Below are 26,199 nucleotides of genomic sequence, written 5' to 3' on the forward strand. Positions count from 1 at the left end.
GTGTTCACCTGTCTGTAGCTGCGTGCGGGCTGCGTGGCTGCTGTTGCAGTGTCCAGAGATTGATTCCACAGAGACATTATAAAGACTTCCACACCTCAGTGAATTGATGGAGCAGTGAGTTTGGACTGTGCTGCAGGAGTCTGAGTGACCGTTCGTCTGTGCAAGCACATAGAAGCTGTCTCGGCCCAGACTCTCAGTCCAGCTCAGCTCTGTGCTGGTGCCGCAGCTGTAATTAGCGCTCACTTTGGCAGGGGTGCAGGGGGCTGGCAAACAGTAACAGAAGAGCACTTCTATTAAGCTCTGAATGTTTATTTTGGCCTGGCTGATTTATCAGTCTGTGAGTAATGCAGCAGACAGTTGCGCTAGGAGGCATAATGGGGAACCGCCGAAGCACGAGTTTTCAGACACGACTTTCTTCTCTTCTTTATACCTAATTTTACGCAGTTTCTATGACTTTTAATTTAAATGTCAATTAATTACATTAAAGGTACACTATGTATGTCGGCCCTCTAGCGGTTAATAAACAAAACTGCATGCATCTTGTGGAAGAACATTGTAGCCGGAGCTACTTCACTTTGTTTGTAGATTTGATGATGAGCATGCAGGTATTGAGCTACTTATAACGGGTGACGTTCGGACAGGTTTAAAATAGTCAGAATATAAACGCTTATTATTGGCATACCATAGTGATTCAGGATAATAATAATGACTTAGTCATTGTGACTTTTTGCCAGATGGATTTATGATGTACTCACTCACATTATATTAATCTTGAACAAAAAAAAAAAGTTACAAAGTGTACCTTTAAAAAAAATTTAGTCTAACCCTAACCCTAACATGGATGTCAACTATTCAGTCACTAAAACATTTTAAATAATAACAGAATGGTAACGGTAAATTATGCATAATTACAAGTAACTAACCCTAAACCTAACCCTAAATCTAGAGCAAGTACCTGTTGTTAATTAAAATTACTCAGTATGTATTTTATGTAAACACACTGGAACAAGGGCACCTTAAAATAAAGTGTATCCAATTTTATTTATAATATTTGTTGATTTGTTAGGGTTTGTTCGTTTTCGGGTTTCACTATATGTAATACACTGTGCAGTTCATGGGGCCATAAAAATACTGATACATTCAAAAATATATTAGTACCCTTGAATATTATTGGGAAATTGATTAATCCTGTCATGTGACAACACATTTATTTACATTAAAGCCTCTTTTTGACAAAAGGTGTTTCTAAATTAATTGGCTAATGATGCAGAATTTAACGGTGCTGTAATCGATTTTTGTAAATGATTTTGGTAACCAGAATTAACCACTTACTGCAAAGGCAATGTTTGTTTTAAAAAAATCCAATTATAATATTATTTCAAAGCAGAAAGATAAAAATGTATGTGTAGTGTTTTAAACCGAGATTAATTCATACTCATTTGCAGTGTTGGGGAAAGTTACAATATTGCAATACAATATTGCATTACTCCATGAAAAATTTACTAAGTGCTCTACTTAGTTATTTTAATATAAAGTAAAGCATTATATTACTTTTGTGTTACTTTTTGTCACCTGGGCTGGGCTTGCTTATTTGTTGTTTAATAACAAAAAATCCAAAAGTTATATTTTTGGCAACTGTAAAGGCCCTTTCATACCAGAAGTTAAATGAATAAGCCTCAGGCTCAAGGAAATACCTCTGGCCTTTGCACTTACTCCCGCTTTCTCAAAACACGGGGACAGGAGTGTTGTCAGTCAGTAAATGGGAAAACAAAGTATTTGTTTACTTAGTTACTTTACTAGTTACTTGAAAAAAGTAATCTGATTACATAACTTGCGTTACTTGTAACATGTTACCCCCAACATTTGATGCTCATTTGAAGCTGAATTACGAATATGTGATGTACCTACCTGTGTCAATACTGAATGGAGCACTAGGTGCACTCTCACACTGAGGGCCCTGGGCCACACCATACACACTGTACGTCTGACCACATAGCAAGGCATCCAGGGAACAGTTGTTTGCAGAAGAGCTGCAGGAGGCAGTGTGTCCCAGGACAGAGGTGGCATTGACATGGACACTCACAGCATCTGGGTCCTTCACCCAGGATACAAGGGCCACATTAGTGCTGCAGTTCAGTGAAGTAGGCCTCATTGTCGGAGGACATGGTGCTGAGACATTTCACAGGAAGAGAAGAGAAATGAAGAAAAATGAATCATTAGGCTACACAATCTAAAGCTAAAGACTGTAATCTGGACATACCCGACTCCAGTGTAGTGCTGACCCGTGCTGAGCTGTTGCAGGCTCCGTCATCAGCAAGAACTGTGACATTAAAAACCTCCCCACAGTTGATTTGTGTGAGGTCACAGGAAGTGGCCGAGGTACGACAGGAAGAGGGAGGAATGCTCTGATTCTGTGTTTGTGCCAGGACCGTGTACATGCTGGCACCAGCGGCAGCATGCCACGCCACATTTACCGTGCGAGAGTCACACTTGAGTACTGCAGTCACGCTCTCAGGGTCACAGGGAGCTGGAAGAGGTCAAAGGTTAGTGCAAAGCCCAGTAAGATGCATACAGAGACATTATGTACTATTTTAAGCACTGTTTGGTGACATTCTAAGGCAACATCACATGTATCATTGTCTGAGAAACAATCCCAGAAAATGAGTTTAGGGGAGAATATAGTAGATACAATTCATTAAAGTATCAGTAAAAATAGTTCAATATAATTAAAATGTGCAAATAGTCAGTGTATTTTGGTTCTTATCAAACTATAGCATTGTTAGCTTAGCAACATGCTAATACCAATCTAGCAAATGTGAAAATCAAATCTGCCTTGATGTACATGTACATGTATTTTAATGCTTAATTATTAAAGGTCTGCTTGTACCAAACAAATATTTAGCTTGAAAATTTGGTGTGATAAACATATTAATGCATCCGTTTAGACAATTGCATGATATCAATGCATTTTTTTTAAACGGAGAGGTATTCTAATCTTTTCCTTCTTACTGTGAAGAAAATTGGCCAACCAATAGGATTTGCATAGAATAGCCTACACTTTTTGTGAATAACAGAGAAAGAAAACAGAACCATTTCTTTTTATTCACACAAGTATTGCGTAATTATGTAAAGTGATTGTGAATACAAAAATGTAAATGGCTTTTTGAAAACATGTACATTTTTTTTTAACTTACTTTCTTCTCTTTTTGCTTTTCTAAAAGTGCCATCTAGACATGTGCCAGTATTCGGTAATGTGATATATCACGGTAATGAATATGCACGATATTCGTGGGCACTTCTAAATACCTTGAATAATTATACATTACAAATTATTCAGAATTTGGGATGCATTTTAAGAATTATTTTCCCATCAACTGGTCAAAATGCACAACACAGCTGTATGCTGCTTGAAAGACACGTGTGCACTCTGATGTAAACAAGCACGCGTGAGAAGCACATTGGGGAGATGCGCTGAATAAAAGCACATCCACTCTCTGACAGCAGATGGCGCTAAACAGCAGAAAATGCAGCCGTTAGCCGTAAAGCAGCTGCTACTTTCTAAAACATATTTAAGTATTTGGCACTGTGATGAACACCATAGCAAATACACAAATCTGAATGGCTATTTAAATATTTAGATTTAATAGGCTATTCATTTTCTAATTTTTCTTACATTTTAGTCTGGACTACAACATGCCCTAGACATTGTTTGAAAGTGTTTTGATTCTGTATTGTTTGGTCACACTTTACATTAGGGCTTCATTAGTTAACATTAGTTAATTCATTAGTTAACAAACTGCCAATGTAAAATTCTTCTGAACATTCATTAATCTTAGGTATTCCCATATTTAATAACACATTGTTAAAATCGAAAGTTGCAACTGTGTTATTTAATAAGCTATCTTTTTTTAACAAAGATTAATAACTTCTGTAGCAAATGTAGCTATTGCTCATTGTGAATGTTAATGCATTAACTAAGGTTAACTAATGAGGTCTTACTGTAAAGTGATACATATTGGTCTTTATAGTTCTTCTGCACTTTAATCTGTGTAAAACTTTTAACTTTATAATTTTTTCTGTATTGCTTTATTGAATTTAAATATTCAGTTATTTATGTTATAAGAAAAAAAGTTAATAAACCTGTTATACTTTATTATGACCACTTTTTTGAAACTAAATTTCAATATCGTGATAATACCGTATACTGTGATAAAAGCATTAGCAATTAATCGCAACATGAAAATTTGATACCGGCATATCCCTAGTGTCATCTAGTGGTAGAGAATGAATTTGCATGTTTATTCACCGTGTTTGCCATTTGTTATACATTGACATATCGAATGCGATAACGTGCGCACTACCTAGTGGGCATTTGAATGCTTAAATCTTATTGCGCATTCACTGTTGTCCATCGAACAGAATACCGACATGGGAGGTATACTTTTTGCTTTAGACTGCACATTGCTAAGCTAATGATCCAAACTTTGAAGGCAGTTCACAGAGCTCATGTTAAGGTGAAACAGATTGTGTTTTCCTACCTGTTGTGACAGAGGCATTAGGGCTGACTGGGCTGTTGCATTGGCTGTCTTGAGAGATGACATTTAGTGTGTAGGTTTGTGCACAGGTCAGGCCCCTGAAGGAGCAGGAGAGGCCAGAGGTCAGGCAGGATTCATTGTAATGGCCTGGGCCGGTCAGTACACCGGTGTAGGACAAAGCTCCAGCTGCTGGACCCCATGATGCCCTCACTGTGTTACTCACACACTCCACGTTGGCATGGACTGAAGTGGGAATACACGGCACTGCCAGAAGACAGAGAGAAAGTATTTCTCATTTGTAATTTTTTTTTTGGGGTGAAATCTCTCATTTTAAATTCTTCTGTCATGTTGTGACCTGTTTTGCATTACAGAAATCTCACCTGTTTGGACAGGACTGATCACGCTCTCTGGCCCTTGACACTCTCCGTTGTTTGCTGTGACGACAGTGGTGTAGTTCTTACCGCACTGCAGACCAGTGATGATACAACCGGAGCTCGTTGTGGTACAGCTGAGCACAGTGCCACCTGTAGTCCTGGCAAGGACGGTGTAGTTTAGAGCTGTGAAACCGAGAGCCCAGCTTACGTTCAGGATGTTAGAGGCACAGTCCAGGAATCTGGACACACTCTGAGGCGCACACGGTGCTGGAAAAAAAACAGGTGAGGAGAGAAAGAGAAACTCTATGTAATGTTCTGGGTTCATAACGGGTGGTGATTGCTGAAGAAAGTTTTAACTATTATTATTATTACTACTATTATTATTGTGATACCTGTCGCATGTCTGTTCTTGACGCTGTCTGGACTTTCACAGCTTCCATCAGAAGCCGTTATGACAAACACATACTCCTGTCCACAGTGCAGGCCATTTAACTGGCACCCTGGAGTTCTGGCATCACATGTCACAGTGTGGCCATCTGTGCCTAAAGCCCTCCCTCTGTAGGACACTGCGTTAGCACTGGCAGTCCAGGACAGAGTGGCGGAGTTGGTACTACAGTTCATGGTGCTCTGGACGTCAGTTGGTGGGCAGGGAACTATTGAACAAGAGAAAGAGGGGAAAGAGAAGGAGAAGAAATTTGAGTGGGTCAGTGTCACTTTAGACAAAAGACAGTTAAATGCCCTTTTCATCAAGATGTTTGTACCTCATAAAAAATCACTAGATTGTTGTTCTTTTGTATACTGTATATACAAAAGACATTTTGAAATTTATATTAATTCATCCATTGAAATCTAAAAAGCAAAAGACTCATATTCACATGTGGAAGACTTTAATTACTTACATATACATGTAATTAAAGAAAGCTATTCATTTTAGTTTCAGTTAACAATAACAACACTGCTTCAAAAGAGCATTTTGTTTGCAAATCGGACATCACTACCCAGATAGCCTCACCAGTGTGCAGGGTAACGCTCTGACTCTCCCAGCTGGAGCAGTTGCCATCTACAGCCACCACGCTGATGGAGTACACACTGCTACAGTGCAGGTCAGGGATGCTACATGTTGTTGTGTTGGAGGAGCACTTTGTACGGTGCCTGTCATCACCCACAGCAACAGCAACATAGGACTGAGCACCACGGCTTGCACTCCACGATACCTCCACTGTGCTGCTGCCACAGGTTCGTCTGGCTGTCACATTAGTGGGCACACAAGGCACTAGCAGGGAAGAGTCGAAAGCATTAGCATAACACTCAAACAGCAGCACTGAGGTCAAATGATGATCTGAAGCTAATGTCTAGTGAATGAATCATTGCCTCACCCTCTGTAACCACTAGAGGTAAACTCGGCATGCTCACACAGGAGCCGTTGTACGACTTGACCTGTACAGAGTACGAAGTGCCACACTGCAGACTGCTCACATTACAGGAAGGCAAGGTAGAGTTGCAGAAAACCAGCTCTCTAGAGGTCTCGGAGACTATAGTGGTGATATAACCCTCAGCATCTTCTGTTCTGTTCCAGCTGAGTGAGAGAACACCTGAGGGGCACTGCACCTCAGCCCGAACATTTGTTGGACCACATGGCACTGTTGAGAGATAATTTTATCTACATTAGAATCTAGTGGTGAAGGAGTTTGAAAGTTCTTTAGATATCTGACCAGAGAAGTCTTCTGGTTGAGAAACATTTATTTGTTTCTCTGATATTAATAGCAAGAGAAAACACACACACACAAAAAAAAAAAAATCATGAGTTGACTGATGTGACCTAGATCAGTAAAAATGTCCACTAGAAACCAACAGCCCAGAGACTGGTGACCTCCAGTGATTTATTAATTATAAGTGTGAGCACACCTTCAAAGAATCATAACAGAAGGGAAGTGGACTAATCCTTCCTTACCAGACTTCATTTGTATGGCATGGGAAGGCATACTGGGACAGATTCCATCATGGTAAATGACACTAATGTCATAAACCTGGCCACACTTGAGGTTGGGGATCCGGCAGCTGTTGGCAGTGGTGCTACAGCTGAGAAGACCACCGACCTGGTCCTCCATGGTGGCAGTGAAGGATATCATACTCCGAGGTCCCAGCCAGCTCACCAGTGCCTGGTTCTCTTGACAGTCCAGAAGAGCTTCTACACTCCCAGGGGGACAGGGAGCTGAGAGAGGGGGCAGGAAGTTGGTTATGAGGTATCAGACATCGAGGTAATTGCATTCTTGTATTTCTTCATATGTGTTGTACCTGTTTCTACACTGATGGATTCACTAACAGAGCTGTTGCAGATTGCGTTGGATGCAATCACAGAGGCATTGTATATGGATCCACAGTGGAGCCCGCTGAACTTGCACTTCGTATCTGATGAGGTACAAGTGTGAGCAGTCCCAAACTGATCCACCACCATGGCAAAGTAGAGAAAAGCACCTAATGAAGGATCCCATGTCAGACTGATGGAATCGGAACCACACTCCATCAATGCAGACACATCTTGAGGTACGCAGGGGGCTAGAAAAAAAATGACATAAGAACATGTAAGGCATGTATAAATTGTCACAAAATCTGTAAACGGCAAAAATATGAACCTTAGCACTGCCCACACATTTTTAGCCAATCAGAAATGTTCTCTGCATAGCATCATTTAGCACATTCAGGTTTGTTGGCATTTCTTTGGAAAGTAGGGTTTTGGGGATAAGGTGTGTTGATGAGATGATGGGGGGGGATGTCTAATTCAGAGGCTAAATCAGGTGCACAACTACAGTGGTCTAAGTATCCACATTCTCCAAACCACTTGTCTTATCCAGGGTATTGAGTCTGGATCCCAACTTTGATTTCTACATTGTCAGTAGATCAACCGCAGAACTTTCCACTCCTGTCTGCACATTTGATTGCACACTCATGCTAATTTGCCCTGTTTGGTAAATCTGGCCCTTAAAGAGCAGGTCATATGGGTTTTTGAAAAATACCTCTTTTGCAGTTTATAATGTAGCTATCCTTAAATGAAAACATCTGCGCTTGTTGATTCAAAAAAAAAAGTGCATGATAAAGATATTGTCTCTCAAAAGAGAGAGTCGGTTCTGAATCACCTTTACGAGTCATCATATTTTCGAATCTTTTGCCTGTTACGGGTATACGTCACTGGGTAACACATTTGCATAATCCCCGCCTGCCCGCAAAATACGAAGTCTGACCTGCAAACACTTCCGCTAGTTAGTGTGTTTACATCATGTTTAAGAAGATGCTGTGTTCAAGGATACCACAGCCGCCTGCCCGCAACCTTTTTTTTGTAGTGCATGTCATTTTACCAAGGACTGATTCTCTAATCTTGGCTTTTATCTTTTTTGGCTTCTTATCTTCTTATTTGGACTAACAAGCTCTCCGAACCACAACCTGTAAGTAGTACAATTGATACATTGTGTACATTTTCAATTGAGTGCTCAAAAAAGTTTTTGTGCTATATGTGCCAATCACTAGTGCAGCTTTAGGGTTTCCAGGTAAAACATATTATTGTTTTATTGATGTAGTTGTTATGATTATTTGTGTGTGAACTATTTCCTAATAATGTGTTGATTATTGTATACTGATGTTGTTCTAATTACCTCGTTTTATTTTTAATGATTGTAGTGTGTAGTGTAGAATTTATAATTTTTGATCATTGTGAATTTGTTTTTTGTTGTGCTGCGTCAGTTAGTTGTGTTGTTGCGGGAGAGACGAGTGCTGTTGACTGCTGCGCTTGTGATTCTGATTAAAAGTTCAGAGAGAGTGTCTTTTGTCTGTCGTTCTTCAAACATTACAGTAGACATATTTTAATTTAGCACTCGGCTAACATATCCACCAAGTGTTGACAGTTTAGTGGCTAAACTTTAGCTGTGGGCATGATTCACTTGCGTAAGTGTTTTTGTATTTTATGTCATAAGAACGGATTGGAGCACTATATTACTGTTGTATGTAAAGGTGCTTTTTCAATGGTAGTGCTAGTTAACTGGCTCAAGGGAGCACTATATTACTATTTCAGCAGGTCGGCCAGCTGATCAATCAGAGCAAAGTAAGCTTGAGGAAGGGAGGGGTTTGCTTCGTGCTTTGGCTCCTAAATCATGGCTTTGCTCTAATATTAATTATATATTTTGAGAAAATTACAATGTTTTCTGACCTTAGATGCATTTAAACCTGTTGTAGGGGACACTAAAATACCATATGACCTGCTCTTTAAGGCCCCGATATACTTCAAATGAAATCAGAGAACGAACTGATATGACGTAAATTTCGAACAAAATCAGGCCAAAACACATCGAATGTCGAATAGCTGAGGTGCCACAGATATATCTGCACCTGTATGATCACCTGTGGATGGACTTTAAAGATTCAGAGAAAGCATTTAATTTCTAGAAAGAAATTGCAATGAAGCTTGGCATCGATGACCCGCAAACATCCGAGACAAGTTTTCCAAAGCCATGAAAAGACTGAATGGAAAGAGTAAAGATATAAGGTAGCAAGTACCAAATACATGCGTTTCAAATAAATGTTACACCATACTGCTGCTGCTGCTGTTGTTCATTCAATAAGCGAATTTAAAGGGTATACAATAAATGAAATGCCAAACGAACATACAATAATAAACCTTTGTTTTATCAAAAGTAAATCATGACACCACATAAAATATAAAGAGTTGTAACAATTTATCCAGTTTAATAAAATAAATGAACACTAATAAAATAAAGTAACAAAAAAGTTTTCAGACTATGAGCAAGTGTGAATCACTTTCCATAAAGGACTGATTATGAAAATGGTGGTTCTTTTGTATTGCAAACATGATGATTGACTCTGAACTGATGCTAATCATTATTCTTTTGTCTATAATATTCTGACCATTGGTGCCCATCTCACACCTAGATTGCCTAAACTTCATTTCATTGTTGTCGTGTTTAGGGCATACGCGCGAGCGTCGCAACACTTGTTTACATTAATCTACACCCCGCCTCCAGCAGCACGGGGGTGTTTGAAAGTTCAGAAACAGTATACCGTCATTCAGCCTTTTCAGACTTCTTTTTGCCCCGAAAACAAACTTCATTTGAAGTATATAAGGGCCTTTAGTGTTTTCAGTCACCCAATCCTGCATGTGTTTGGATTGTGAGGAAAACTGGAGCTCAGCGGGACTCAGGAACCTTCTTGGTGTGAGACAAAAGTGCTACTCTGTAGCCACCATGACACCCATTTCACAAACCCTGACAGTCTAATCATGTCTATGCTCCCATGTTTGTCCACCAGGGGGCTTTGTCACTCACCAGTCTGACCTACTTCTCCCAAAGACAGAACGCTGGAGCACTCATTGTCCGAAGCAGTGATTATCATGGTAAGGCTTTCTCCACAGTTTATGTCGGAGATCGTGCAGCTCTGCGTCAGTGAGCTACACATATAGTGGCTCTGATTCCCTCGGTTACCAAAGGCCTCCACGGTGTACCGTAGAGCTCCAGCTGCACCTTCCCAGCTGCTGGTCATAAGTCCGGTCTGACAGTCCGTTGATGGGCGCATGTTCCTTGCATGACAGGGTGCTAAGGGGTGAGATTATAGGAACATAACCATGTTAAGGTATTAGTGCTGTGTTATATTGAGTTTGATCAAGCTTTAAATATAGATTTAGGCTAACTCAAGCCTACAGTCAAGATAAACATATGTACACTTTTAGAGCAAATGTTACCGGTTCGGATTTGCATTGATGAACTGGTTGCAGTGCTACACTGCTCTCTGACCGATGATGAAGAACCAGAGACGGTGAAGTTGTAAAGGCGTCCACATGTGGTATCGGTAAAAAAGCAGGATGTTTCTGTGGTCATACATTCCATCACCTTGCCAGTGGAGTCCACACCTCTCGCATAGTAATAAGCGGAGTAATTGTTTGGAGCCCAGGAAAAGACAATGACATTGCTGCTGCACTCCCGGTACAGCATCAGATCAGATGGGGCACAGGGAACTGTAAGTGCGTGGGGAAAGGATTAAAGGTTAGTAGGAAAAGCATGAAAATAAGAACAAAGAAAATGGGCAATACAAAGCAAACCTTATAGTCCCTGGTGTCTTCAATCTTTTAATCTTGTTATTTGAATTTCTGTAATGGGTTTCAGTGTATTGTTACTACAGTTCTTGCTGCTCTGGAAAGATCGATGCATGTAACAAAGACCACATGACTCAAAAAAAGAGAGATGTTCTCCTGGGACTATATTTTCCCTGACAGAGAACAGGGTGTGTACCTGCTCCCTGCCTGAGGACACACAACACCTGGGATAGCTCTTGTCTGATTTTGAAGAAAATAAAAAGAGAGAGAGAATCTCTCATTTTGAGACTTAACTGAAAGTCTACGGAGGAACAAAGCACAGACCCAGTGGAATTTTGTCACGTTTAAGGCCAGTTTTTCAGATGTAGAAAACTAAAACCATAGCTCAGTTATAGGCTCTGGCCCGAAACACATTCTGAACAAGTGCATGAAAGTAAATGCTTTTAGCTTCAAGCTTCCTAAATGTGTCAGAACACAATTTACAACACAAGTATGCATTGCATTCTCTGCGTTGTCACAAAGTGGCACTATATTAATGGAGCAATATTTGTTTCTTTGTTAGGCCTTTTTTCCTCATTCATTCAAGAAACCATCCATTATACAATTAATTGAGAATTAAGTGGATTAGCACCACACTATCAGTGCCTTCTCATATGACGTGCCACCTTTCATAACTTCACAATCAAGATAAATGGCAATAACTTGGAAGCATCATATCTTTCATGTAACAAATACACCTCTATTGAATATAGAACAATTTCTTGCTTCCCACCCAAACTGTGACCTGGGTCTTTGTCTATGAACACAGATCTATCTGATATGGGTCAGCATAACAGAAAAGGACACTTGCTGTTGTGAAACTATTCAAAACAACCCAGCAGAGATAATGCTGTCTCAGGGGAATGTGTGACTTCTCTGATGTGGATCGGGTATCTTTAAACATCATGGATGAATAGACAGCTTTGACAATCAGAAGTGCAGGGGTACAGATATCCAGGATGCACACCACAATGCTGATTCTAGTTCAGATTATTTCCCCATGAAACCCACCTTTAAGGTTATGAAAGCTGAATGAGAGGAAAACAGGTCTGAGATTTTGTTGCTGTTCACCTGTTTGGAAGGATGTGGTGGCGTTGCCGGTGCTCTCACAGTTGTCTGACAGGGTTGTGACGCGTACAATATAGTTCTCCCCACATGCTAGATTTCGGATTTGGCACTCTGTAGTGCTCGAGGTGCAGGACAGAACTGCGCCGCTGCGACTTGTGGCAGTGGCACGGTAGGTAGTGGCTCCAAACACAGCTGTCCAGGAGACCACAGCAGATCCACTAGCACAGGTGTAGCTCACTGAGACTGATGTCACTGGACCCAGAGCTGACAGAGAGAGAGATGCGTGTGAGGGTTTCCAAATGAATTAACAAAACTGACCTTGAAGAGAGGCTTAACCATTTAAATGATTAACTAAAACATTCATGTGGGTACTCTTATACCAAGCTTTGATAATTCAAAGCAAAGAATCCCTAGCATTTCCATTACCATTTCCAGCTGAACTAGATTTACCCAGGTAAGACAAGTTTATCTTTGTTGGTCCTGGAACAAATGATCAGGTTTATAGTTTATACATCACCCAACATCACTCTGGCAGATTACAAGATTATGAGTGATCGGGAAAAGAAGTGAATGGAAAGGATAAAAGAAAGCAGTTACGCTTTTGGCAGTAATCATTTTGTTTTGGTGCATTTTCTCAAAATACATCATAAGAATTATTACACACAAAGTGAGTAGAATAAGGGTTCCTTTCAGGCTGTTTGAACACATTTGACCACATGAATGATTGTCTGCACTATGAAAGCAATCAGTGTGCTTTCAGCTACCTCTGGAATTGGCCAAGGAAGTGAACAAGCTCAAAAAAATGTAGACCCCCACTTACACCTGTATTTAGCTATTCTGATCGAAGCTATGAGAAATTATATTAATACCAGATATGAACAGGGCTTAATTTTTTTTTCAACCTATCATCATGTCAGTGTTAAGTTATGGTTAGGAGTCTGATTTTGATTGGAATGTTGTTCCCGGACCACACAAAGGATGTTGTACTTTGACAAATCCCATTGTGCACCATTTCCATTGTCAAGTGCATCTAGAGTACCATCAAATATGACAATGAGATAACTATAAATGTCTGTTTTAAATATAAACGAAAACTGCTTTGCTTACTGTTTGTGGTATAGTTGACCTGCCTGGGTTCTCCGGGTTCCAAGAGAGCATTAAGTGAAGACACTGAGATTTGGTATGAAGAACAAGGTAAAATATTCTGCACATTCAATGTGGTGCCAAACACAGTGTTTGAATAAATTGTAGTGTTTAGGGAATTCCAATTCTTGACTGTAACTTGGTAGACTAGAACCTTGTCCACAGGTTGCCAACTGATTTGGGCAGACTGGGGCCCCATTTGTAGTACTGTAATCACCGCTGGAGGCTGTATCACTGAGAGTCAAGACATTGACAAATGGGAGTTAACATTTATCTGCGTAAAGGTAAGGATAACTTTCGATTAGATTTTTTCAGACTGATTGAAACAATGCGGTAACGTTTACTTACATGTAGTGACGGTGCGTATTCTGCTTCTTGCTCCTAGACCTCCAGCATTAGACGTGACCACATAACAGTCATATGTAGTAGCCGGTCGAAGATTTCCAACCACTACATTATTGTTTGTTAAAGACAAGTTGTAATGCTCCCCAGTCACTGTTGAATTTATCAGCAAAAAGTATTGTTGCGCCGTTTGTACCCAGTCCCATTCTAGCGAGATGGCTGTACTTGATAGTGCTTTTGAATAGATTATCTGAGATGTCCACGGAGCTAGAGAAGGAACAAAAGGAAAAGAGTATTGTTATCATCTTCTGCAGACAGTTTCTTGATGTTGTGTGAAGAAGGTTGAAGAAAGCCACATCAAATTTTATCTGTTATCTATTCATTGTGTAGATATTATTTTTTCCAGTAATGACGAATTTTGATTGTTTGCTTGCATATACTTAAAATAAAACCACAGCAAATTACCTGTTAATCCTAATCTTGTATCTGAACATACAGGAGAATAATTAACAAAGGCTTTAAGTACGACTCTGTACCATGTCCCCGTCTTCAAACCAAAGACTTCTTTCATTGACATACTCCCGGGGACGGATGCTACAACTGGACTGGTGTTTGATTCGTTCACAACCCGAAGGTCCAGAATATAATTTGTTATTCCCTGGAGTCTGGTCCATTGAACCAGCAGTGATGAAGCCGTAGGAGAGCTTATAGAAACGATGGTGCATTCTAGAATAGAAAAGGTTCACTCATAAAAGCCATGTTCTGGTACATAATACAGTAATTATAATTCATTCATTCTCCAGTCATAAATAAACCTACACAGATTGATCACATATATAGGATTAATAAAATAAAAAAGTTAAACGGAAGAATGTTTTTACATACAATAGCTCATTTGATTAAAAAAAAAAAAATGGGTGAACTTATAGTATAAGAACATGATTATTAGGTTTTGTAAAAATGTGGAACTAAAAGGAAAAGGTGCTATTTAATATCTTGAAATGTGCAAAATCTAATTATTTTTGTCATATATACCATACACACATATATGTATTTATGTTTTCATATGAATCATAACTCCATCCCACAACCCTCTAGAGTTAATTAACTATTACAACTATATTTTTAATGTCACTCCTTCATAAAACATTAGGTCTAATAAAAATGTGACAGGACCCCTGAATGACTTGTCCTTAGCCAGCAAAGAAACTTGAAAATAAATAAATAAATAAAAAATCATCTTCTGGAGATGTTAGCTTACCTTGTGCCTGAACGGTCAGTATCTGCCGAAAAATAAGAACAATAAAATAATATTAATATTTATACAAAGATTTTATATTATAGACATGTAATCCATTAAAAAAAAAGCATTCACAGATGAATATTTTATTTGAACAGAATTATAAATCTACCTGTGTTAGAGTCACCAAAACTACAACACCTAGTGTCTCCAGCACTCTCATCTTTGACAATACCTGAAAAATTACAAATAGTGGTTTACATGGAAGTCAGACACAAAAGCTGTTTTGGATTCTTTTGAGCTATAGAGCAGGAACACTTGTGACCAATCAGTAGAGGCCTTGGGGGCCATCCTATCCTACTTAATTCCCTGAGGAACTGCGCGATATGAGAGGATAACAGAAAAAAATAATAATAATAATAAAGTAAAGTGGGAGGGACTGATCAGAAAAGAAAACAGAGAGAGTGTGGAAATGAGAAAAAAAAAAGTTGTCTTTACCTAATAGAGTTATTTAGATTTCATGACTTGGCACTTAGTTCATCTGAAGTCTTTTCAAAAACTTTTGTGAATTAAAAATTGTTCTGTTATTCGAAAATTCTGCCATAGGTATGTTAGTATCTCAATTTTAAATATGGTCATTATTTTAGGTGGACTACAGAAACACTGAAGTAGACAGTTGAGTCTGGACAGACAATGAGCATAAAGAAATAGTTAAATGTTAAAGGAATAGTTCCCCGACAATTTACATTTCTTGAAAATGTACTCACCCTCAGGCCATCCAAGATGTAGATGAGTTTGTTTCTTTGTCAGATTTGTAGAAATGTAGCATGACTTGCTCAGCAACGGATGAACTGCAGTGAATGGGTGCTGTCAGAATAAGAGTCCAGACAGCTGATAAAGACACCATAATAATCCACACCACTCCAGAACATCAGTTAACATCTTGTGAAGTGAAGAGCTGCATGTTTGTAAGAAACAAATGCATCATTGAGATGTTTTAACTTTAAACTGTTGCTTCTAGCTAAAATGCTATATTCTATAATCGATAATAATGCTTCTTCCAGTTGGGAAGCTGTTGAATGGCTTCAGATGGAAAATTGCTCATGAGACAAAAAAGATCAATTTTAAGGTAATTTTACTCTGATTTTTTTAAGCATTGACAGCCCTTGGTCACAGTCTAATTTCACTGTATGGAAAAGAGCAGTGTGAACATTCTTCAAAATGTATGATGTTGCATTTTACAGAAGATAAAGTCATACACATTTGGAACAGCATGAGGGTGAGTAAATGATGACAGAATTGTATTTTTGGGTGAACTAAAGGTGAACTAAAGGTTTTTATGTATGTTATCATCTTGACTTGGTCTAATTTTGATAAAGCTATGTTGTTAATATCCACTTCTGTTGTTCTTTCAGATGTTGTGTGAAGATGAATATGACAGTTGCCACATACTTTGTGGATTTTATGACCATGAGTATTCAGCCTAACCCAGAAATAAGTGTTGTGTAAAACATCCTCATAAAAGCTTTTATACTTTTTATTTCCTAAAGCTGCGATGTGTAATGAATATGGCAGGTGAGAGATCCTTTGCTCTATTTCTTGCAAGGAACAAAGGCTGGAACAGTAGGACTTGACCCGCTACAGATGCAGATAACTGAGAGGGAGGAGTTGCCAGCTTTGAGACCAAGGCCATGGTGAAACTAAATCAATCTGTGTTAACTTTGGAAACTGGGTCTCAGAGAGAACAAATACTTTCAATGTATGTCACTTCATGGGCCCTTCTCTTGCCACAAAAGCATGATCGCAAGTGTGATACTGTTTTATGAAACATGAAAGATCAATAAACAAGACATGAACCAAACTAATATTGAAACAGTAGATCAGTGTGATTGGTTGAGCAGTGCTCCACCTTGTGAAAAAGATCTGTGCTTGATTGTATTGAATGTGCACTTGTAGTATACTTTTAAAAAATGTACTTGCAGATAATGTGATGTTAATTCAAGAAAAGTCTAAGTGTACTTAACCCTGTAGCCTGACATATGAAATAATATTAAAAAGAATGAATGTCAGGAAGACATTTTTTACAATTATATCACAAGGCCTTTTAATTCCTAAAATACAAAAAAAAAAAATAATAATAATGTAATTCAGATGATGGCTCATTGTGCACAAACATTTTTTTCATCAACATTTTGATAATTTAGAGACCTAGAAATGTATCAAATATCAGAGATTGTTTCTTAACACATTTAAATACACCTTTAAGTACACTTTGTAATAATGGAATATTACATTTTTACTTTAAAGCACATTTTAAATCATTGTTTTAATAATCCTTAGCATTAAGCTTTTTGTAAACACGCTAACCGAAAAAGCTATGGATACAATAACTAAGGACCTTCTCAAATCAGAAACCGTGGGCGGACAGAACAGTCCATGCTGCAACAAACAAACGCACTGCTGCATACAACGCCGGTCTCTCGTTGGGGAACATGAGCGAGTACAAAACATTGTGCTATGATCTCCGACGGGCAGTAAAAGCCGCAAAACACAGATACAGGGAATGCACAGAGTCCCATTTCCAACTAAGTGACTCCCAACGCATGTGGCAAGGACTAAGAACCATCTGTGGCTTTGGAAACAAATACTCTGCAGCTGTGAGAGCTGACCCGTCACTGGCTGACGAGTTAAACTCTTTCTACAGCCACTTTGAATGCAACCAAGGCAGCGCAAGTCTGCCGATCAGCGTGTCAGGAAGCAGCAGTCAGAACAGTGATAATCATGTGATCACCGTGTCAGAGGACGAGGTTCAGAGGGCTCTAAAGCGAGTGAACGTCAGGAAAGCAGTAGGTCCTGATGGGATTTCTGACCGTGTTCTGAGGTCCTGTGCTGATCAGCTCGCTGGTTTGTTTATATCCATCTTAAATGAGTCTCTTGCTACCTCAGTGGTTCCCACCTCCTTCAAAAAATCTGTCATCATCCCTGTGCCTAAGAACAATAACCCCTCTTGCCTGAATGACTATCATCCAGTTGCCCTCACGTCAACAGTCATGAAGGTCTTTAAGAAACTTAGAAAGAATAACATTTGCTCCTCCATCCCTGATACTTTGAACCCTCTTCAGTTTGCCCCAACAGATCTACTAAAGATGCCATCTCTCACGTCCTGCACTCTTCTTTCACGCATATTGACAGCAGCAGTGGGAACTATGTAAGGCTGCTATTTATCGACTATAGCTCAGCTTTCAATACTATAGTCCCCATCAAGCTAGCTTCCAAACTCATGGACCTTGGCCTGAATTCTTCACTCTGCAACTGGATTCTTGATTTCCTCACTGGTAGACCTGAACGTGGGAGCCCCACAGGGCTGTGTCCTGAGTCCCCTGCTCTACTCTCTCTACACACATGACTGCGTATCTTCCCACAGCTCCACATACATCATGGTGCCAGGACAATTGTCTCTCTCTGAATGTGAGCAAAACTAAAGAGCTGATTGTTGACTTCAGAAAGAGACAGCAGCAGCCCTATACTCCTCTTATGATCAGTGGGACCCCTGTGGAGAGGGTGAGCAGCTTCAAGTACCTCGGTGTTAACATCTCAGAGGACCTGACTCGGACTTCACACATTCAAACACAGGTTAATAAAGCCAGGCAAAGACTGTACCATCTGTGACAGCTGAGAAAATTCAGGGTTTCGCCAGCAATCCTGAAAACTTTCTATTCAGGGACCATAGAAAGTGTATTGACTGTATATCAATGTGGTATGGGAACAGCTCCAGTCAAGACTGCAAAACCCTGCAGAGAGTTGTGCGCTTAGCAGAGCGCATCTCAGGGTCTGCTCTCCCCTTGCTGAAGGACATCTACCTCAAACGCTGCAAAAGCAGAGCTGTTAAAATCATCAAGTACTCAAACAACCCTAGTAATGGTCTTTTCACTTTGCTGCCATCTGGTAAGCGCTTCTGTAACCTGATGGCAAAAACTGAGAGACTTAGGATGAGTTTCTTCCCCCGGGCCATCAGGCTCCTAAACTCAAAACCAGCCTCTTAACATCTACATGACTCCACTTAATAATTACTTAATCAGTAAGATATTCATAATTCTCTACCTCATATTGACATACTGACATTGTCACAACCTGTTTGCATTTTCGCCTCTTGTACATTCCTGTGTTTCTTAATATTTAAGACTACAGTGTACTTTCATACACATTTTATTTTCTATTCTATATTTAATTCTACAGTATACTTTTTATTGTATTTTATTCTTATATTTTTATTGTTTACTTTTATTTAATTTTTTCATACCTATATTTATGTATATTTTCCTCTGTGTTGTATTCTTTAATAATTGCACTGTCCATGGAGCGGACCTGACTCACATTTCACTGCTGGTTATATATTATCTATATAATAATAAAAATCTTGAATCTTGAATCTTGAATCTTTGAAACTGTGAATCATTTTGCAAAGCAATTGGTTTAATTGAAATTCATTTCTCCTATCACTGGCAATCATTTCTTACTATTTGTGAGCTCTGGCAAAGGTAGGCAGTCAGTGAATACCATCAGAATATCAATCTTTTCTTTACCTAAGATATACTATTACTTCAGAAGACTTGCAATAAAGAACACCAGTGAAATAAATGACTCTTACGGGACTCTTTTGGGTATTTTGTTCTTGTGGTATTGGTATTTCCTACATTATGGGGACCAAATATCCCCACAAGGATACCAGTAAAATTTGACTTTGTGGGGACTTCTTTATTTTTTATGTCCCCATGAGGAAAACAGCTTATAAATCGTACAGAATTAAATGTTTTGAAAATCTAATAGTGCAGAATGTTTTGTGTGAGGGGTAGGTTTAGGGCTAGGGTTAGGATAAGGGGATAGAAAATTACAGTTTATACAGCAGAAAAACCATTAGACCATTAGATCTATGGAGAGTCCCCATTAAACATGAAAGCCTCTCTGTGTGTGTGTGTGTGTGTGTGTGTGTGTGTGTGTGTGTGTGTGTGTGTGTGTGTGTGTGTGTGTGTGTGTGTGTGTGTGTGTGTTTGTGTGTGTGTGTATGTGTGTGTGTGTGTGTGTGTGTGTGTGTGTGTGTGTGTGTGTGTGTGTGCCAACTTAACCATATTTTGGGGACAAATTTGTACCGAAAAGTAAGCTAAACCTGACAAAATCTCCAAAAACCTCCCTTTGGAGTCGTCCTCATTTGTAAAATTGGTAAAAAATAAAAAAATAAATAAATAAAGTAAACAAAGTTTTTTTTTTTTTTAATTGTAAAAATGCAGGATGTTTTCTGTAAGGGGTTGGTTTAGGTGTAGGGTTGGTGTAGTGCGATAGAATATACAGTTTGTACAGTATAAAAACCATTACGCCTATGGAATGTCCCCATTTAGATAGCTTAGTAAATGTGTGTGTGTGTGTGTGTGTCATACTGGCTTGGAATGACTTGAGGCAGATGAAATGATAGAATTTTCAGTTTTGGGTGAAATATTCAGATTATTTGATGGTGGAAGTACCCGATTCTTCTGAATTTCTTGTAAAGAACTTGAAGCAAAGAAGTGTGAGAAAGGTTTCTCAAATAACACAACTATCAGTCTGTTTTGTGATATTAACCGTTTGGTTGTCTTATACTTCCGTCATTTTACCCACAAAAATGCCCATTTCTGTTCAAAGAGGAATTGAATACCACAGAGAAAAAAGGCCTCATGACAATGAAAGGCGTTTAATGTTGAGAGTACACAGATGTGATCATGAATATCTCTGCTCTGTTGAAGGATGCTTCTTTTTTTTTTTTTTCTGAGGACTTCAACATGTCAAAGGGCTCGAATGAACAAGCGACCTAAAGCTTCGAAATTGAGCTTTCTGTTCGCGAGATTGAATGTCGATTAGCTACTCAAATGGTCCACATTCTGTTCAATCTGAGAAACATGATTTGGTTGATTGTTGTGTCAACAAAGAAACTTGAAAAAGTTACTGATGTTATTTAATACTTGTTGCCACACAAGAGGTTCATATAGAATCATGCATTGAGTTTCCAAGAGGATTAGGAACATATTTATTGCTGTATCTGATGACTGGGTGGTCCAATACTAGATGATTGTCCAAAATGCAGCATTATTTACGCAAAGTACTGGAGTAAAATGAAGCAAATGAACTGAATCCACTGAAAGCAGAAGTAGATGAGCCCAAAAATAGTGCAGAAAGGAGGGGATGGCCCTCAAAAAAAATTCTCTGACATAAGCTTCTGTAAGTTGCTCTCAGTAACATTTTTAAACAGTAGTTGTTTCAGTTCATTTTTATAAATAACATTAATAACAAAAGACTCCCAACATTCCCCCCAGATGCTCATGAACATGTTTCCCGGATCTCAGACCCAGAAAGGCTCTGTTATATCAGAAATCAGAAGAATCAGAAAGAGCTTTATTGCCAAGTATGCTTACGCATACAAGGAATTTGTTTTAGTGACATAAGCTTCCAGTACACAGAGACAAAAAAAAAAAAAAAAAAAAAAAAAGCAAATAAATAAATTGTATGAACAGTTGTGCTATAGATGACAATGGATTAGAATAGAGTAAGATGCAGAGATGTACTTGGATGGAGGGGTAACAAATAAATATAAGAATATTGCTAAGAATAAGAATAAGAACATTTTTGCATAAGTGGTGAACATTTAACTGTTCATGAGGTAGATTGCCTGGGGGAAGAAACTTTTCTTGTGCCTGGCTGTCCTGGTATTTGCGGCTCTGAAGCGCCGGCCAGATGGCAAAAGTTCAAAAAGGGGGTAACTTGGATGAGAGGGATATCTATTATTATATACAGGTCCTTCTCAAAAAATTAGCATATTGTGAAAAAGTTCATTATTTTCCATAATGTAATGATAAATTAAATTGAACTTTCATATATTTTAGATTCATTGCACACCAACTGAAATATTGCAGGTCTTTTATTGTTTTAATAAATCTGATTTTGTCATACAGCTCATGAAAACCCAAAATTCCTATCTCAAAAAATTAGCATATCATGAAAAGGTTCTCTAAACGAGCTATTAACCTAATAATCTGAATCAACTAATTAACTCTAAACACCTGCAAAAGATTCCTGAGGCTTTTAAAAAGCTCCCAGCCTGGTTCATTACTCAAAACCGCAATCATGGGTAAGAGGTTAACCCAGAAGGCCATCATTGACACCCTCAAGCGAGAGGGTAAGACACAGAAAGAAATTTCTGAACGAATAGGCTGTTCCCAGAGTGCTGTATCAAGGCACCTCAGTGGGAAGTCTGTGGGAAGGAAAAAGTGTGGCAAAAAACGCTGCACAACGAGAAGAGGTGACCGGACCCTGAGGAAGATTGTGGAGAAGGACCGATTCCAGACCTCTGGAGGAAGACTGGGGAGAAGGAAATGCCAAAATGCCTGAAGTCCAGTGTCAAGTACCCACAGTCAGTGATGGTCTGGGGTGCCATGTCAGCTGCTGGTGTTGGTCCACTGTGTTTTATCAAGGGCAGGGTCAATGCAGCTAGCTATCAGGAGATTTTGGAGCACTTCATGCTTCCATCTGCTGAAAAGCTTTATGGAGATGAAGATTTCATTTTTTCAGCACGACCTGTCACCTGCTCACAGTGCCAAAACCACTGGTAAATGGTTTGCTGACCATGGTATTACTGTGCTCAATTGGCCTGCCAACTCTCCTGACCTGAACCCCATAGAGAATCTGTGGGATATTGTGAAGAGAAAGTTGAGAGACGCAAGACCCAACACTCTGGATGAGCTTAAGGCCGCTATCGAAGCATCCTGGGGCCTCCATAACACCTCAGCAGTGCCACAGGCTGATTGCCTCCATGCCACGCCGCATTGAAGCAGTCATTTCTGCAAAAGGATTCCTGACCAAGTATTGAGTGCATAACTGAACATAATTATTTGGAGGTTGACTTTTTTTGTATTAAAAACACTTTTCTTTTATTGGTCGGATTAAATATGCTAATTTTTTGAGATAGGAATTTTGGGTTTTCATGAGCTGTATGCCAAAATCATCAGTATTAAAACAATGAAAGACCTGAAATATTTCAGTTGGTGTGCAATGAATCTAAAATATATGAAAGTTTAATTTTTATCATTGCATTATGGAAAATAATGAACTTTTTCACAATATGCTAATTTTTTGAGAAGGACCTGTATATATAATGTATAATGTAATGTATATATATATATATATAATGATATAATGATAATATCCTGACGTTGTTGAATTGAAGGGAGTCAAACACAAAAGGTGGTTTCGTAGGTGAATGCTGAATATGTGGGAATCATCAACAGAACCCCATGGGGAACATTTATCACACAAAAGATATCACCACTTCTCATGCCCAAACACTTATAACACACACCAATAAAGATAACCGTTCCTTCCAGTATTATATCTACCAAAGGTCATGAAGATTGTTTCACAAGCACATCCAATTAATTGATCTTGATTTATTAGCCATATACAGAGTGAGATGACCTCCCCACCTTGATTTTTCTCCTCTCAGCACTTTTGATGAATGGCTACACTATTTTTAATTTTGTCATTTTTTCTAAATATTGACATTTGTGAGATTTAGTAAGTCAAAACAGTTTTGAGGTTAATTGATCTAATTTTGTATCACTGGAAAATAGTGATCTATGGCATTTCTTTATGTTGAATATTCAGACATCTTCACTTTCATTAAATCTGTAGGCCATTGTGTTACATATTATGACATATTTTCAATTAAAATATGGATAATTAAATGTGTCAATATTCATATGTCTGTATATATGTCAGAATAAATTTACCTCTTTGTTTTACTGGGATTCAGCTTTGTATCAGTTATTTATCTTTTCAAAATACAATTTTAAACACAATATTTTATTAAGTACTTTACATTAATGACACATATATATTTACTTATTCTTATAATATATATGTGTGTGTGTGTGTGTGTGTGTGTGTGTGTGTGTGTCACTTGCTTTTAGAGAAAATAAACAAAAGTTTAAACCAGAAACCCGCATTTTTCAGTTAGAGCAATATGAAAAATGCACTACAAATTAATGTAATTAATTAATAATAATAAGTAATCTAACAGTCATTTGATGGCCTATTACTCATCTAAACGACTTGAACGGAGCTGTGATGATGTTGGTTTCTGTTTTGTGTTTTGGGAGAAAATGGCCCCTGATCAAATACCAGAATCCCAAGCAAAGAGATTCATCTGAAAGATAAGATTATTATGAATTAGAAACAGGCCTTTGATATCCACTTATATTGTTAAGGTTTATGTCATAATGAATTCATAATGAATAGCTATGGCTTATACTTAAAGCATTCCATCAGTGATGGGAAACCACTGGCCTATAGGTTTAAATTTATAGTCTAATGTTTATTTACAGTCATGTTATTGTAATAAGTATTGCAGTTCTTTGCTTTTTTCATAATAATGCCATCAACAACACTGTCAAATGAATAACATTTAGCCTTTAACCTCTATGTAGGCTACCATTTCAAAACATTAAATACAATCATAATTATTATAATATAGTATAAAACAGTATAATTGAAAACATTGGTTTTTAAATATAAAACATCTGTATGCTGCAGCGAGGACCTCTTGGACTGATTGGCCACGGAGTTGATAAATCTGTAAGTAAAGCTTCTTGACGCAGTGTCCACATGTGAGCACAAGAGAGCAGCTAAATACCTCAGGAGATATGAGAAATCAACTCAGCTGTGACTTATCTCTCTCAATGTCATAATATAGCTGTTTAAAATATGTCTATGGCCATAACAACATGTCCAACACCAGCCATATTGATTTACTACTTCCCAGTTCTGTTTTTTGGCTTGTTTTCAAAGTCTTTTAGCAACCTTTCAGTCAAGTTTGTGGTCATTATTGCCTGCCATATATTTTTAGCTAGTATGTCTGTCTGTTTAACTCTGCAACTATCATTCTTTCTGTCTGTCTGTTTTCACTTTAATATTAAAGTTGCTTTTCCAGAAAATCCACCTCACCTCATATACACTGTGGGAAAATATAACTTATAACCAGAGGTCAAAACATTTCAGGGGGGATGGTGTGGTCAATTTGGGGATGGCGGGGGTCCTATAGCTAATGTTACACAATGATTACAAAATTTGTCTAATTAAAAAAAAATAATAATTATTAAAAAGTAGCTTTATTAGGCAAGGCAAGGCAAATTTATTTATATAGCACATTTCGTACACAATGGTAATTCAAAGTGCTTAACATAAAAGAAAGTAAAATAATCATGTAGAAAACTAATAACAAAAATAAAACAAGCAATTTTAAAACTTTGGAAATTATTTAAAAATTGACTTATTTAAAATGAATTTAAAACAGTTAAAAATAGAAAATGATTTTACATAAAATACAGTGAGTACATAAAATACAGTGCAATCAGTTTGGACATCGCACAGTGCTCATTCAAAAATGCACAGCTAAACAGTTGAGTGTTGAGTCTATATTTAAAAGTGTCTAATGTTTAAGCACATCTGATCTCTTCTGGAAGCTGATTTCAACTGCGGGTGAAATAGTATCTAAAAGCGGACTCCCCTTGTTTTGTGTGAACCCTTGGGTATTTCTAACTGACTCGATCCTAATGATCTGAGTGCTCTGTTAGGTTTATATTCAGTGAACATATCTGGAATGTATTTCGGTCCTAGGTCATTGAGTGATTTATAAACAAGTAAAAGTAATTTAAAATCAATCCTAAATGTAACTGGAAGCCAGTGTAAGGATCTGAGGACTGGTGTGATATGCTCAGATTTTCTGGTTCTAGTCAGAATCCTGGCAGCACGGTTTTGGATGAGCTGCAGCTGTCTAATGGTCTTTTTGGGAAGGCCGGTGAGGAGACCATTACAATAGTCCACCCTGCTGGTGATAAAGGCATGAACAAGTTTCTCTAAGTCTTGACTGGAAACAAATAATCTAATTCTTGCAATGTTTTTTATATGATAGTATGCTGATTTAGTTACTGCTTTGACATGACTACTGAAACTAAGGTCTGTCTCCAGAATCACACCAAGATTCCTGACTTGATATTTAGTTATTTGACCCCTAGAGTCCAGGTATGCATTCACCTTGAAAACTTCAACTTTGTTTCCAAATGCAATAACTTCAGTTTTTTCCTTGTTTAACTGAAGAAAGTTATGGCACATCCAACTGTTAATTTCATCATTGCATTGGCAGAGAGAGTCAATGGGGCTGTAGTCATTTGGAGATAAGGCTAGGTAAATCTGAGTATCATCAGCAAAGCTGTGATAGGCAATTTGGTTCTTTCTCATTATTTGACTTAGTGAGAGCATATACAGGCTAAACAAGAGCAGTGCACA

At 38.3% G+C, this 26,199-nt stretch overlaps 1 protein-coding gene across 1 annotated transcript in view; it reads right to left on the bottom strand.

The window, feature by feature from the left end:
* The window catches only part of LOC122135060 (serine-rich adhesin for platelets-like), a 39,111-nt gene extending 23,995 nt beyond the window's left edge, over window positions 1-15,116 (bottom strand). The window contains exons 1-18 of the mRNA XM_042712594.1: window positions 15,008-15,116; window positions 14,857-14,878; window positions 14,061-14,321; window positions 13,602-13,862; window positions 13,218-13,487; window positions 12,114-12,374; window positions 10,653-10,925; window positions 10,240-10,506; window positions 7,205-7,465; window positions 6,861-7,121; window positions 6,286-6,549; window positions 5,922-6,182; window positions 5,302-5,562; window positions 4,916-5,176; window positions 4,539-4,799; window positions 2,261-2,527; window positions 1,909-2,169; window positions 9-263 (exon numbers count right to left, since the gene is read on the bottom strand). Coding sequence (XP_042568528.1) covers window positions 9-263; window positions 1,909-2,169; window positions 2,261-2,527; window positions 4,539-4,799; window positions 4,916-5,176; window positions 5,302-5,562; window positions 5,922-6,182; window positions 6,286-6,549; window positions 6,861-7,121; window positions 7,205-7,465; window positions 10,240-10,506; window positions 10,653-10,925; window positions 12,114-12,374; window positions 13,218-13,487; window positions 13,602-13,862; window positions 14,061-14,321; window positions 14,857-14,878; window positions 15,008-15,058 — 4,279 coding nt within the window. The 5' untranslated portion in view covers window positions 15,059-15,116. The remainder of the gene's footprint in view (window positions 1-8; window positions 264-1,908; window positions 2,170-2,260; window positions 2,528-4,538; window positions 4,800-4,915; window positions 5,177-5,301; window positions 5,563-5,921; window positions 6,183-6,285; window positions 6,550-6,860; window positions 7,122-7,204; window positions 7,466-10,239; window positions 10,507-10,652; window positions 10,926-12,113; window positions 12,375-13,217; window positions 13,488-13,601; window positions 13,863-14,060; window positions 14,322-14,856; window positions 14,879-15,007) is intronic.
* Window positions 15,117-26,199: the final 11,083 nt, after the last annotated feature.

This window comes from Cyprinus carpio, chromosome A23 (genome assembly GCF_018340385.1).
Source record: "Cyprinus carpio isolate SPL01 chromosome A23, ASM1834038v1, whole genome shotgun sequence".
In the NCBI taxonomy this organism is placed as follows: Eukaryota; Metazoa; Chordata; class Actinopteri; order Cypriniformes; family Cyprinidae; genus Cyprinus; species Cyprinus carpio.